The 12,221-nt window shown below is 40.8% G+C and overlaps 1 protein-coding gene across 1 annotated transcript in view; it reads right to left on the bottom strand.

Moving 5' to 3' along the window:
* Nucleotides 1–12,221, bottom strand: part of PRTG (protogenin) — a 148,320-nt gene that overhangs the window by 63,101 nt on the left and 72,998 nt on the right. Inside the window, exons 9-11 of the mRNA XM_075897295.2 lie at nucleotides 6,705–6,869; nucleotides 4,569–4,874; nucleotides 2,724–2,912 (exon numbers count right to left, since the gene is read on the bottom strand). Coding sequence (XP_075753410.2) covers nucleotides 2,724–2,912; nucleotides 4,569–4,874; nucleotides 6,705–6,869 — 660 coding nt within the window. The remainder of the gene's footprint in view (nucleotides 1–2,723; nucleotides 2,913–4,568; nucleotides 4,875–6,704; nucleotides 6,870–12,221) is intronic.

Here is a 12,221-nt window from a genome sequence, read left to right as displayed (position 1 = left end):
GTGAGCCATAATGTCACCAGTTTTAGATTCTTGGAAACAAGTTAAAGTGATGCAAACCCATATTTTCAAACCATGTGTGTACAACTCCTGGACAACATGCACAAATTGTGAATGTGAAGTTTTTCACAATATAAAATAATTTTGAAAATGTGGGCCACAATCTGGCAAATTACAGATTTCACATGGGCACACTTAATTTATCTAAAAAGAAGTTTCAAATTCTCTCTAAATGCTTATTACTAAAAGAAACCAGAGATTATACTTAATGAAAAAAATGCGAGTGGACAAAATATTTTGTTTGCACCCTTCTACCAAACACATCCAATCAGAGGAAAATTGTTGGGACTACGAAATTCTATGTGAGAAGGGCTACACAGTCAATAAGGATAGGTCTATACTACAACCCTCTGTCAGCAGAGGGATGTAAATAAAGCACGTTGAAAGAGCAAATGAAGCAGGGATTTAAATATCCCGTGCTTCATTTGCATAATCACATTCTGGCACTGTTTCAAACAAGCGCCATTTCGAAACTGAAACCACAGTTTAGACACAGTTCTGCCAAGAGTAGAGTGATTTTTCGACAGATCTTGTACTCCTCAAAAAACGAGTACAGGATCTGTCGAAAAATCACCCTGCTGTCAGCAGAACTGTGTCTAAAGCACGGTTTCAGTTTCCAAATGGCGTTTGTTCGAAACAGTGCCAGAACATGATTATGCAAATGAAGCACGGAATTTTTAAATCCCCGATTTGTGCTTTCGATGTGCTTTATTTACATCCCTCTGCCGACAGAGGGGTGTAGTGTAGACCTAGGCTAAGTGTACAGGTATTTGGAAGATGGTTTTGTCAGCTGCACAATAAAGAGACAAAAGAAAATAATTTACCTCTTAAAATACAGAAATACCATGTCCTCCTAAACGACTCCCTTTTTGTTTCATTACTCTGTTAAACAATCAGGTACTGACAGATGCTCTGAATCTAGCTAGAAGTAGTTGCAGATGGTCAGTTTTCCAGTTAACAAAGCAAATTGTTTTCCTCAGTCTCTTCCTAAAATAGCGTGTAAGTTATATACAGCAGATAAGAAAATCAGGATGTGGTCAAGTGGCCATTTGATCTAGTTAAGACTACAGGTCATTTTTGAGAATTTAGTCACGATTAATTCACCATTCTGCCCAAAGCAAAAGTAAACCATCTTGACTCACTAAAAACATGAAGTTTCAAGCCTTGAAATGTGTCAAGCCTTGCAGTGATTTTGCAGACTGCACTACAGTACACATCTTTAAAGACAATTTGAATCCATCTGTTGTATCAATACAGAGAGGTACCTTCAAACTACGTGTCTACTTTGTTCATATGAACTGTATATTTGAGACTTATTCTGACTATAAGCACTATAGGGAAATATCTGTAGGTCTATTGTAAAGTCCACTAAGGATAATCGGTGGGAAGACTAGTCAACTTCAACAGGCGTTGGACCAGTCTCTGTGTCTTCTCCATACTTAAACCCTGCAAATGTTTACCACTACATTTTATGGTACTAATGAAATGGTGTATGGTAGTAAGCACTGTGCCTACTACCAAGTATTTCCAGGATCAGATTCAGGATGCAATAGTGTACTCAATTAACCAATTAATAATAAGCAAAATCTTATTGATTAATGCTATAAACTACACGCATTCTCCCAGCCCCTTGCCAGTACATTTTTTTCCAGGCTGGCCAACAGCATGGCTGAGTTCCGGTTTGCGCCAGGTCCGGAACCTACCCCTGCCGCAGCTCTGCATTTAAAGTGAATTCAGAGCTAGGCGGGCAGGCAGCCTGACTCAGTCCTGGCTCATGTCCGAGAGCTCAGACCACCCTGGACAGGGGCTGCTGCCACCCTACACTGCTGCCTCTGTATCACAGGCAGCAATGTGGGGCGACAGGGAGACGGTCTGCAAGAGGGGCTATTTTTTTACACTGGCTTCCCTCGCAGACCAGCTCTGCCTGGAACCCCACACTGCTGCCTCCGATACAGAGGCTGCAGCACAGAGTGGCAGGGGCCTCCTCATGAGTAGGCACAGAGCACGCTGGTTGCTGGTCCCATCCCTGGGGACTATAAAATAGTCGAGTAACCGATAGGAATTCATGAGGTTAATCGACTATTCAATTAATCGTTATTTAACATCCCTAGAATGGGCACTAAAATGATCGTATGCTGAGTTAACTGTTGGTGAACTGTTGGTGGTCAGTATATTGCTAGAAATAGGAAAGAGATAAATCCTACAGCCTTTGTAGTAATTTTTCAATTCTAACAGACCAATTACAAAGAACATATAAAAGCAGATTACCATTCAGAAAGTGACTTGTAACACTTATAGATTACTGGACAAAAACTATTTTCATAACTGCCAACCTCAAAGGTTCTGTTATGTGACCTAGGAAATTTATATTCCCAATTATACATGGTGACAAACGTATCTAATTTTGTTTAAAGTTGATAAATATATACTCAAGCATTGATTCCTTTGACAGCAACGTAACTCACACTTACGATTTCTATTACTGGGGAAATATGTGGTCTTACCTAATCATGCTCTCTCAGACAAAGTGATATGATATGACCCTAAAAGATAAGAATGCTTTCAGCTCCTATTTAATGTACTTTGATTTGTCCACCGCAACTGTTATGGAGTGTGTCATTTTTGCCTGACAAAGTATGGAAAAGATAATTAATGCATGTACTCACCCAAACCACTGAGAGTATGCATAAGGTCACTGGTATCTAGTAGAATTGGTCCAGTCTCCTGCTGTCCCTCTTCCTTGTAATACAATTTGTACCCTTCAATAGTTGCTGTATCCTCAGAGTCCTGATGCCACCTCACTGTAATAGTTGTACAGTTCAGTGGTTCCAAACTCAGCTCCGGAGACTTTGGTGCTAGGGTAAGACATTATATCTTTTTACATTTTAGAAAGAATTACTGCAAATGTATTTCTTCAAGGTTCAATATTTCCAAACCCAAAGCTTACGGTTGCTCAGAACTGAGGTTCTGGGTCCAGTCCTGCTGTACAATTATGTAAATGATGCTGTGTGATGTGGTTCAGCCTTATCTACGTCACCTCTCTAAGAGCATATCAGTGCAGGCTAGCTTGGAAAAAGCATCACTTTGTAGTGATAACATTTTTATAATGGAGAAGTAAGCTTTGAGTTAGGTTATTTTAGTTTTGCTTTAAATTAAAGTTCCCACAAAATGCATTTGACCGAGCAAATATTAAGTCCAGATTAAGTTTTGTGTGTTTCTCTAAAAGAATGAAATAGTCATTCCTCAAGTTTTTAAATTATTTACAGCTGGAATAATAAGAAATAGTAATAATAAGAAATAGCTTATTCAAGGTGGTCAGGCAGGGCATAAAAAAGGAGGTGGTATTGCATAATATATCAAGAACATATACACTTGTTCTAGGAGCCGAAGGAGGAGAAAGGCAGTACAGTTGAAAATCTCTAGATAAAGAAAAAACAGAAGTGACAGCATGATTTACTATACACAAGCAAATCAGGAAGATGAGGGAGAATATAACAAAAAAAAATCCCAACACAAGACATGGTAACAATGTGGGACTTCAAGTTCCCAGATACCTATTAGAAAAGTAGCATGGCAAAAAGACAAAACTCTAGTAAGTTCTTGTAATGTATTAAGGACAACATTTTCTTTCAGAAAATGGAAGTAACTTGGAGTACAATCATGGGCTTTTGTTATGCTAGGCGGGAGAAGGCTTTGTCTTCCCAAACCGCCTAGCATGGCCCTGCCCATGCTCAACCCCCACAATGCCTTCCTCAGGTTTGGGATGCATGCCACCCACCCTCCCTGTTCTCCAGGGGCCAGGGAGGCTCCGGCCTGCTTGGACCATGCACCCTCCTCTCTCCCCGGTGCTCCAGGAGGGCTGGGACACGCGTGCTTGGTGGAGTGGGCAGGACCTCAGCAGAGGGTTCGAGTCTGTAGGTGGGGCTACGGGCCTGCCTTCCCCACCCTCGGCTGCACCGACCACCCATGGGTAAGGATGCTCTTGTACATTTCAAAAGCAGGGAGCACGGAGCCAGCAATGGACTGTTTGAGTCCCCAGCTCATCCCAGGCTCCCCGCAGGGCTTCTGCTTTTGAAATGTAGCAACAGCAGGGCTCTTGCTACATTTCCAGGGTGGAAGCGCTGCCAGTTCCCCCTGTGCCCCTCCCACTTTTCCCCCCAAAGACAGTGCTGAGGGAAAATGGCTTTTAAGCCAGCTCCCCCCAGCACTGGATCCTCTGACAGAGGCAGCAAGGGGGAGGAAGCAATTAATCGAATCACTAGTTGACTATCCGATAAGCATTTGCTTAAATGGTATCTTTGGCACAGCTCAGGCATGGTGAATGGGGAGGGACGGCACATGGAATTCACACAGAGAAGTTTAATCAAACAACCAAAACAAAACAAAAATATTCTGATCACGACTAAACATACATCTCTCTCCACTCACGATCCATACTGATCCGTTTTTCAAGATTTGGACGAGGCCCGCAATGAACTTTTATCCAAGGGTTTTTAGGAAGAGAGAATTACCTTTCACACTTGTGGCTTTGGGAGTCCGATGGGAAGTCCACAAAGAGGCTTCTCCCCAGCCTATCCTCGTTGCTGCAGAAATACGAACTAAGTAGACACTATCGGGCTTCAGGCCACTCATAAGATACTCATTTGTGGTCCCTGGGAGCTCCAGAACTTGGACAGTGCTTTCTGCATTGAGGCGAAAAGACACACGGTACGAGACCACTTGGCCTCGTCTGTATTTGGCTGGGATCGGCAGCCAGGAGATAAGAATATCTGTTGGACTTCGACTTGTCAAACTGATTTCAGGAGCTCTCAAAGGAACTAAAAGTAAAGGAGATAAAAGTTTTAATGTACTTAAAAAAGCATAACATAGGAACAGAAATCCCTTAAACGACCATATTATTACTGTGCATTTCAATAACATTTCCCTGGAATGTTATTGGACTCCTAGTGAAAGGAAGTCTAGGGAATCCAATTTATTAATTTTTTTAAATAACCCAAAGTTGGTTATATTTCTACCTTCTGTATACACTTAGAGATCACAATAAACTTGATCATGGGAGGGTATGTCTACACTACCCCGCTAGTGCGAACTAGCGGGGTAATGTATGCATACCGAACGTGCAAATGAAGCCCGGGATTTGAATTTCCCAGGCTTTATTTGCATAAGCCGGCCGGCGCCATTTTTAAATGCCGGCTTGTTCGAACCCCGTGCCGCGCGGCTACACGCGGCACGGGCTAGATAGTTCGGACTAGCAAGCCATTCCGAACTATCTGTACGCCTCGTTCCACGGGCTAGATTGTTCGGACTAGCAAGCCATTCCGAACTATCTGTATGCCTAGTTCTACGAGGCGTACAGATAGTTCGGAATGGCTTGCTAGTCCGAACTATCTAGCCCGTGCCGCGTGTAGCCGCGCGGCACGGGGTTCGAAGAAGCCGGCATTTAAAAATGGCGCCAGCCGGCTTATGCAAATAAAGCCCGAGAAATTCAAATCCCGGGCTTCATTTGCACGTTTGGTATGCATACATTACCCCACTAGTTCTCACTAGCGGGGTAGTGTAGACATACCCTAAGATACTCAGTACCTTCATCCCCTAATAATTCCAGTAGGAGCTTACTAAAACAGCATCTTGAAGAACTGGGTCCAAAATAAGCAACCTTTTTGTTGCAATAAGGTGCAGATTTACTAGATCACTGCAAAGGAAGTAGGGAGAATGTCTTTTCTCAATATTTGACATCTTTGCAAAAAGCACATTCTTCTCAAAGAATAAAAAAGTCCCTCTTCTTTTTATATCCTTGAAGTAGGGATGGATTTCCATTCAAAACTAAAGGAAATGCAAGGAATTTACAGTTTAGGTTACACAGCTGATCATTTCAGATGCTTGTGAACAATACAGATTCTGTGTGAGCAAATAATGAATCTCTTACTGCTAACAGAAAATGAGAACAGTACTTGTCCCAGTGAGGAAGGAAGAGAGGGAGGTTCTATCCAGCATTTCAGGAACCTGAAGGGTAAAGGTCCAGTAACTATTTGTGGTTGGGTGACATGCTCTAATTGCCACCAGGTGAACGTGCAGAAAACTAAGGAAAAGGCATATTGTCTTGAGAGTAGAATGATATTCATGCTAGGAGGTATAAGGGATCTGTCGAAAAAGGCTTTCTTTCTTGACAGATCCCCCTCTAGACTGCCACTTTTTGCCGAGAATGTGCTGAGTCAGCAAAACGTGGCGGCCATTTTATGCAAATTAGGCACAAGATAGTTAAATCCCTGCCTCATTTGCAATGTCGACCTGCCTAATCTGCATCCCTCTGCCGACAGAAGGATGCAGTCTAGACATACCCAAAGAGAGCATAATACATACTGCAGAAGTGTAGATCAACAGACACTACCTATGAGCATTCTCTAGAGTCAAACACATGAGACCCTGAACACAGATAGGGATCAGCACTTGAAGAGGGATGTTCTTTCAGCAAAGAATAGATATACTCTTTGTAATACAGCATGTTTTTTAATTCTCAATCATTTCAATGGTCAGTTCAATTTTTAAATGTACCTAAAATTCCCAATGACGTCAGTAGTACAGGACTGCACTTCTTTTTTAAATAAATAGATATGCCTATTTTGCTCTACAATATTTAGTTGACTTACCATCTTCAAGGGTGCGCTGAGTCACATGATCCGACATCTGACTGGCTCCCATGGGCATGTACGCCACAATATAAAATGTGTAATTGCTGGCTGGTTCCAAGTCATCGATAATGAAATGAGTTGTGTCATTTCCAATAACCACTTGATACTCCTCGTTATTTAAACCTGGAATAAAACAAAAGTTAACAAAAATTGCTGTTAGTCCCTTGACCAAGATGAGCCATTGCTGCTAGGATGATGGTCATGCATGTTAAAGGTTGTTTAAAAACCAAAAATCCTCCAATGTAGTTCTTTTGGTAATGGAAGTAAATGTGTCTTACTATAAATTGCAGGGTGGGCAGGATTTTTTCTGAATACAAGATACTGAATACCATTAGTCTATTCCTAAATCCTTTCATGAATTAGTCACAACAAACTGTGTCCAATGTACAGTAACACAAGAGACAAGCTCTAATAACCTTATCATTTGTAGCTAATCTTCAATTCTACTTGTTTAGAACCAGTGTGTTTTTACAGAGCCTTCATATATTAGACTGAGGAATGTGAGGGCTTCATTCTATTTTAAAAAACAAAACAAACAGAAAGAAGTCATTCTGCAAAGGATCTCATTTTAAGCCCTGGGAATTCTATTAAATTTGATTGACATGGGGTTTTCTTTAATTCAGATAGAAGGCAATGGAACTGGTACAGAATAAACTTCAAAAATGTTTTGCTCCTTAATGAGCTGTAAAAAAATTCTCAGTAATTCATATTAAAATATGCATAGCAATGTATAGAGCAGGCCTTGTCTTTGTCAGGCTTTATTCCTATACAGAGAAGCTGCAAAGTGGAATAGGTTTGGTGAAAGCTGCTGTGCTTAACAAACAATTCACACCAAATGCATGTCAACTTAATCAAAACTCTGTAAGAGCCAGTCCCTCCTCTTCACAATTGAATTTATAAACAAAACGAAAGGCAAATTCCACCATTAAGTTTTCCCACATTTTTGAATTAACTTGATAGCATTTTAATTAGACAAGATTACGACCATCTCATAACAGACTAGTTAATGGCTTGTTAATTAGGAACTGCATGGCACGATTTCTGACCTGCTAAACAAGATCCTTGAGCTCAAATTAAAAGGACTTGTTCTTTCATTGAATGGATTGCTAGGCCTCATGTGGAGGTCCTAATGAAACAGCCATAATAGAGAACAAGGCTTGCCTTCCACCACAATCAGTATCCCCTTTGTACCATTTCTAAATCTCTAACAAGGAATTAACACACTCCAACATGCATTCTCATAAGACTCATTCTTTTTGCTACCATGACCCCTGATTTGAATGTAAAATATTCTGCTTTTAAAAATACAAAAAACACACCTGTTAGTATCTTCCACCAAATTTTATTAAACACTAGCCTCTTTGGGAGTAAGGGGGAATTGGGGCAGTTTTTAGAGTCTATTTTATAAATGCTAAACTAGAATAATTGCTAGACTTGTAGATTTAACCTTCTAAAATGTTGTGAACATGAAGGAAATCTTTGGAACGGCATAAGATTAAATGCATTATAAAATATTACTTTCTGTTTAAACTAGAGTTTATAGGATCCTGATTGGTTGTTTTTTTTTATTGGTTTTTTAAATGGAGATTTTTTTTTTAAATGGAGATTGCCTATCTCCATTCCATCTGCATGCTATATTGCAGAAATCTTTAAAAACCCACAGCTATATAAAAGCAAAACAAATTAACATAAAAGATAGTATGAAATATTTTCCTATGGGATTTTTATGCCAGTACATACAACATACAATTTGAACAAACATAGCAAAAAAAAAAAAAAAAAAAAAAAACCCACCCACAAACCAGAGGAGATTGAAGTGGTTTCATGTGATTATTAATTGTTTTATTTTAGTAAAGCCCAGAGGCTCCCATGAACTCAGAGGTGCAAAGAGTTTATATACTAGTGTCCCACTCCTGAAGTCATTTATGCTCATGAGCAATTTCAAGCAGAGGACCATGTTAAGATACCACAAGTAAGTACAACAAACGAAAATGGAGAAAGAGACAGCAGGACTGGTGACACAATGGTAAAAATGCACACATTCTACTTACATTTTGGTTTTCATAGGTAAAGTTACCCAGTGTAAATACACCATTAAGTGTAAGGGGTTATTTATACGAAGGCTAAAAAACAACCCTCTGTACAAGAGGTCTGGAGAGATGAGCAAGCACTTTGGACAGTTGAAACTAGTAGGCCCAGCAGAACTCAGAGTTCACATGGCTTTCCCAAGGCCATCCAGCTCTGTATCATCACAGCAGGTGTGTACTTTTGCACCTATGCTGCACAGAGAGTGATAGGTGTAAGCTAGCTCTTATTAAAGAAAATCAGATGACTTGATAAGCCTATTCAGCCCAGCATATAGCCAGGGAAGTGACCAGGATGGACTAGACTGCTTACATCTCTAGTTTGTTTACATCTTAACACGTCCCAGAGTTTGAAACTCACCTGATGTACTTTTCAGGGCAGTTTTTCAGGTGTTGAGTAACACCTATGATGGGGAGTAGCCTGTTTTCAAATAGTTCCACAGTTTCATCTGGAAGAAATTTGTACCTGACACAAACACAACCCTTAGAAGCCTCTGTACCCTTATGCTTTTTCTACACTAAAACAACCTAAATGTGTTTTTCTGCACAGGTGCAGCTCCTCAGCTGCTACCCACCTAAAGCAGGGCTGGTGACACAATGGTAAAAATGCACACATTCTACTTACATTTTGGTTTTCATAGGTAAAGTTACCCAGTGTAAATACACCATTAAGTGTAAGGGGTTATTTATACAAAGGCTAAAAAACAGCCCTCTGTACAAGAGGTCTGGAGAGATGAGCAAGCACTTTGGACAGTTGAAACTAGTAGGCCCAGCAGAACTCAGAGTTCACATGGCTTTCCCAAGGCCACCCAGCTCTGTATCATCACAGCAGGTGAGTTTCAAACTCTGGGACATGTTTGACCTTTGGATAAGTAACAGTTTCAGCTAACTGGGGGCTGGATAATGGATACACATCTCTTCAAAGAGCTACTCAGCTGGTGCACTTCCTGTACAAATATTCAGTAAGATATTACTTCCCAGTTCCCCATGAAGTTACGCAGACCATCACAAACTGCAGCGATGGAGGTCATAAGTACCCATATAAATAAATAGCATGACTAACATTTATATTTAATTTGAATGAGAGCTGCATGGCTAACTCCTCAGCCATTTAGAACAGTGTTTCTCAGGCAGTGGTATGAGTACCCTTAGGGGTACTCGAGAGAAATCAGGGGGGCGGGGTACGTCAACACAACTGAAATGTGGAGAAAACTGAATTTTTGTTTAAAGTTTTACAATGTTTTATTATGTTTGTACTTTTTACACCCAAAAATTTCATTGCCCACCCAGCTACGATTAAGTTGTTTAAACAAATGTGTAGCAATGGTAGAAAAAAATTGTGTCTAAAAACTGTAGGTACTGGGGGTACTTTTTTTTAAAGGAGTACTTTAGAGAAACACTGATTTAGAACATGTAAGTAAACTTCCCTCACTTTATCAAATCTTTGTCCTCTATCTTTTAAGGCTCTTTCTTCCCTTCAAACAAAATCACATATCCCAAGATCATTCCATTTGCAAAAGCAAAGGCATCTAGTCCTGCATCAGTATTAGAGTAGTAATGCTGTCCTTGCTGTCTTCTGCCTACCAGATGGCAAGGCAATATTCCTATTCCATACAGACAGCTAAGCATCTGCAATCCTGCCACTGAATAAACAAGCTGCCAAATAGAAGCAGAAAAACCAATCATTCCACTTTGAAAACTGAGCCACAGTGAGACGACACACTGCAGCCTAGTTCAATCCATACATCTAACTAATTTTCAAGTTGCTTGTCAGATACTATCATCTTATAGTTCATACAGAATCGCTCTAAGGTCCTATTAGAAAATAAGAACAGGTGAAAGTGCCCAGCTACATTCTTCTGCCCTATTTAACTATTTTTTTATATAAAGGAAGGATGTAACATTCTCTAGAGACTAGAACAGAGCACCTTTAAATAATGAGGTATATCAGGAAACTTTAATATCTGAACTACGATACTGGCTACCAGAATTGCTGAACTTAACATAGTTTAAACATAGACACTGCAAGGGGCACTGGGTGTCTGTCTTCTGACATACCTTCACTTTCATCAAAGAGGGGATGAAAGGAGAGGAGGCATATATACGGGTAAAATTACCTTACTCTTCTTACCCACTCCCATGGGTAAAGTACACAGGTTGACTGCAGAGAGATCTGCAGTCTATTTGGCTGGTCTTCACTAGACTACTAGTATAGTGCTAAATTGACTACCGGTTTATTGATCTCATCGTGTGGACCCCTGCTATAGAGTAGGTGTAGTCTTTGTTGGTGGCAAGCTGGAATGTAAATCTACCTTGCAATAGCATTATAAGCAGTACATATTCAAGTGGACCCTGCAGCAGCCTGCTAAAAGTTCTGTAATGTGCTTTTATCTACTCCCATTTGATCAAGTGCACCAGGGAACTTTTAGTGTGCAGCAAAAAGGTCCACACAGACACTTAAGCTATGTCTACACTACTGCCTATATTAGAAACATTTATGTCACTCAGGGGTGTGAATATTCTGTAAGTACAGACATGCCTTTAGCATGCAGCCAGCTAGTATGAGGCAAATGTTGCCGGTACCCTGGGGAAAAGCTGTTGAGCAAAAAAAAACCCACACAAACAAAAAAACAAAAAAGCACACCGGGGGCCGAAATGTGGTTGCGCCCCTTTAAGGACTGCATGTCCTGAGCAGGCTTCAGTTGGGGGCCAAGCCACCCCAGGAAAATGCCAGTCAAGTCTCCTCTGACGATAGGTGCCGGTACGTCTGAGGGGAATGCTGTGCTGGGAAAATAGGTGAGTACTGGGGCGTACTGTCACAAAAAAAAAACACTGTATGCAGATATATCCTTGCATGAATCCTACTTCTGTGGTGTATATTCTCTAGCCTAGTATACCTGTGAGGGAAAGTTGGCAGAGGTTCCTGTTTCCATGGAAGACGAAAATCCAAAGAGTGTCATGGAGGCTCTGGGCTGCTGTACCAATACTCCCGCCTGCCATGAAGGCCATGTTCTTCATCCAGAAAGTGGAGAGCTAAGCCATATACCCAACTCCACGAATGAAATTATCTGGCAAAAGTTTTGTAGGGTCGAGCATGCAGCGTTTACCACCTTAACATGGCTATCTCCTGTGCACTTTTATATGGGAGGTTCCCTGTAAGCTGAACACTTGGGCAGTCATCCAGGAGAGATTCAGGTCCCACCCAGCTGATTAGCAGAGCACTCACAGCCGGCAACATGTGTTTCTACTGGTGGTGCATATCCGCACATGCCTCACAGGACATCATAAAATGTATTCCACACATGGATGGAAAAAATTAGAAAGAACATTGGTGGGAGTGTGTAATTTATCCCCATAATTAGCTTGAGATCTTTGTTATTAGCAGACTTTT

Source organism: Pelodiscus sinensis, chromosome 14 (assembly GCF_052426305.1).
Source record: "Pelodiscus sinensis isolate ZL-2025 chromosome 14, ASM5242630v1, whole genome shotgun sequence".
NCBI classification, from domain to species: domain Eukaryota; kingdom Metazoa; phylum Chordata; order Testudines; family Trionychidae; genus Pelodiscus; species Pelodiscus sinensis.
The sequence above is the reverse complement of the archived record's forward strand: the minus strand, read 5'-3'. Positions and strand labels throughout refer to the sequence as shown.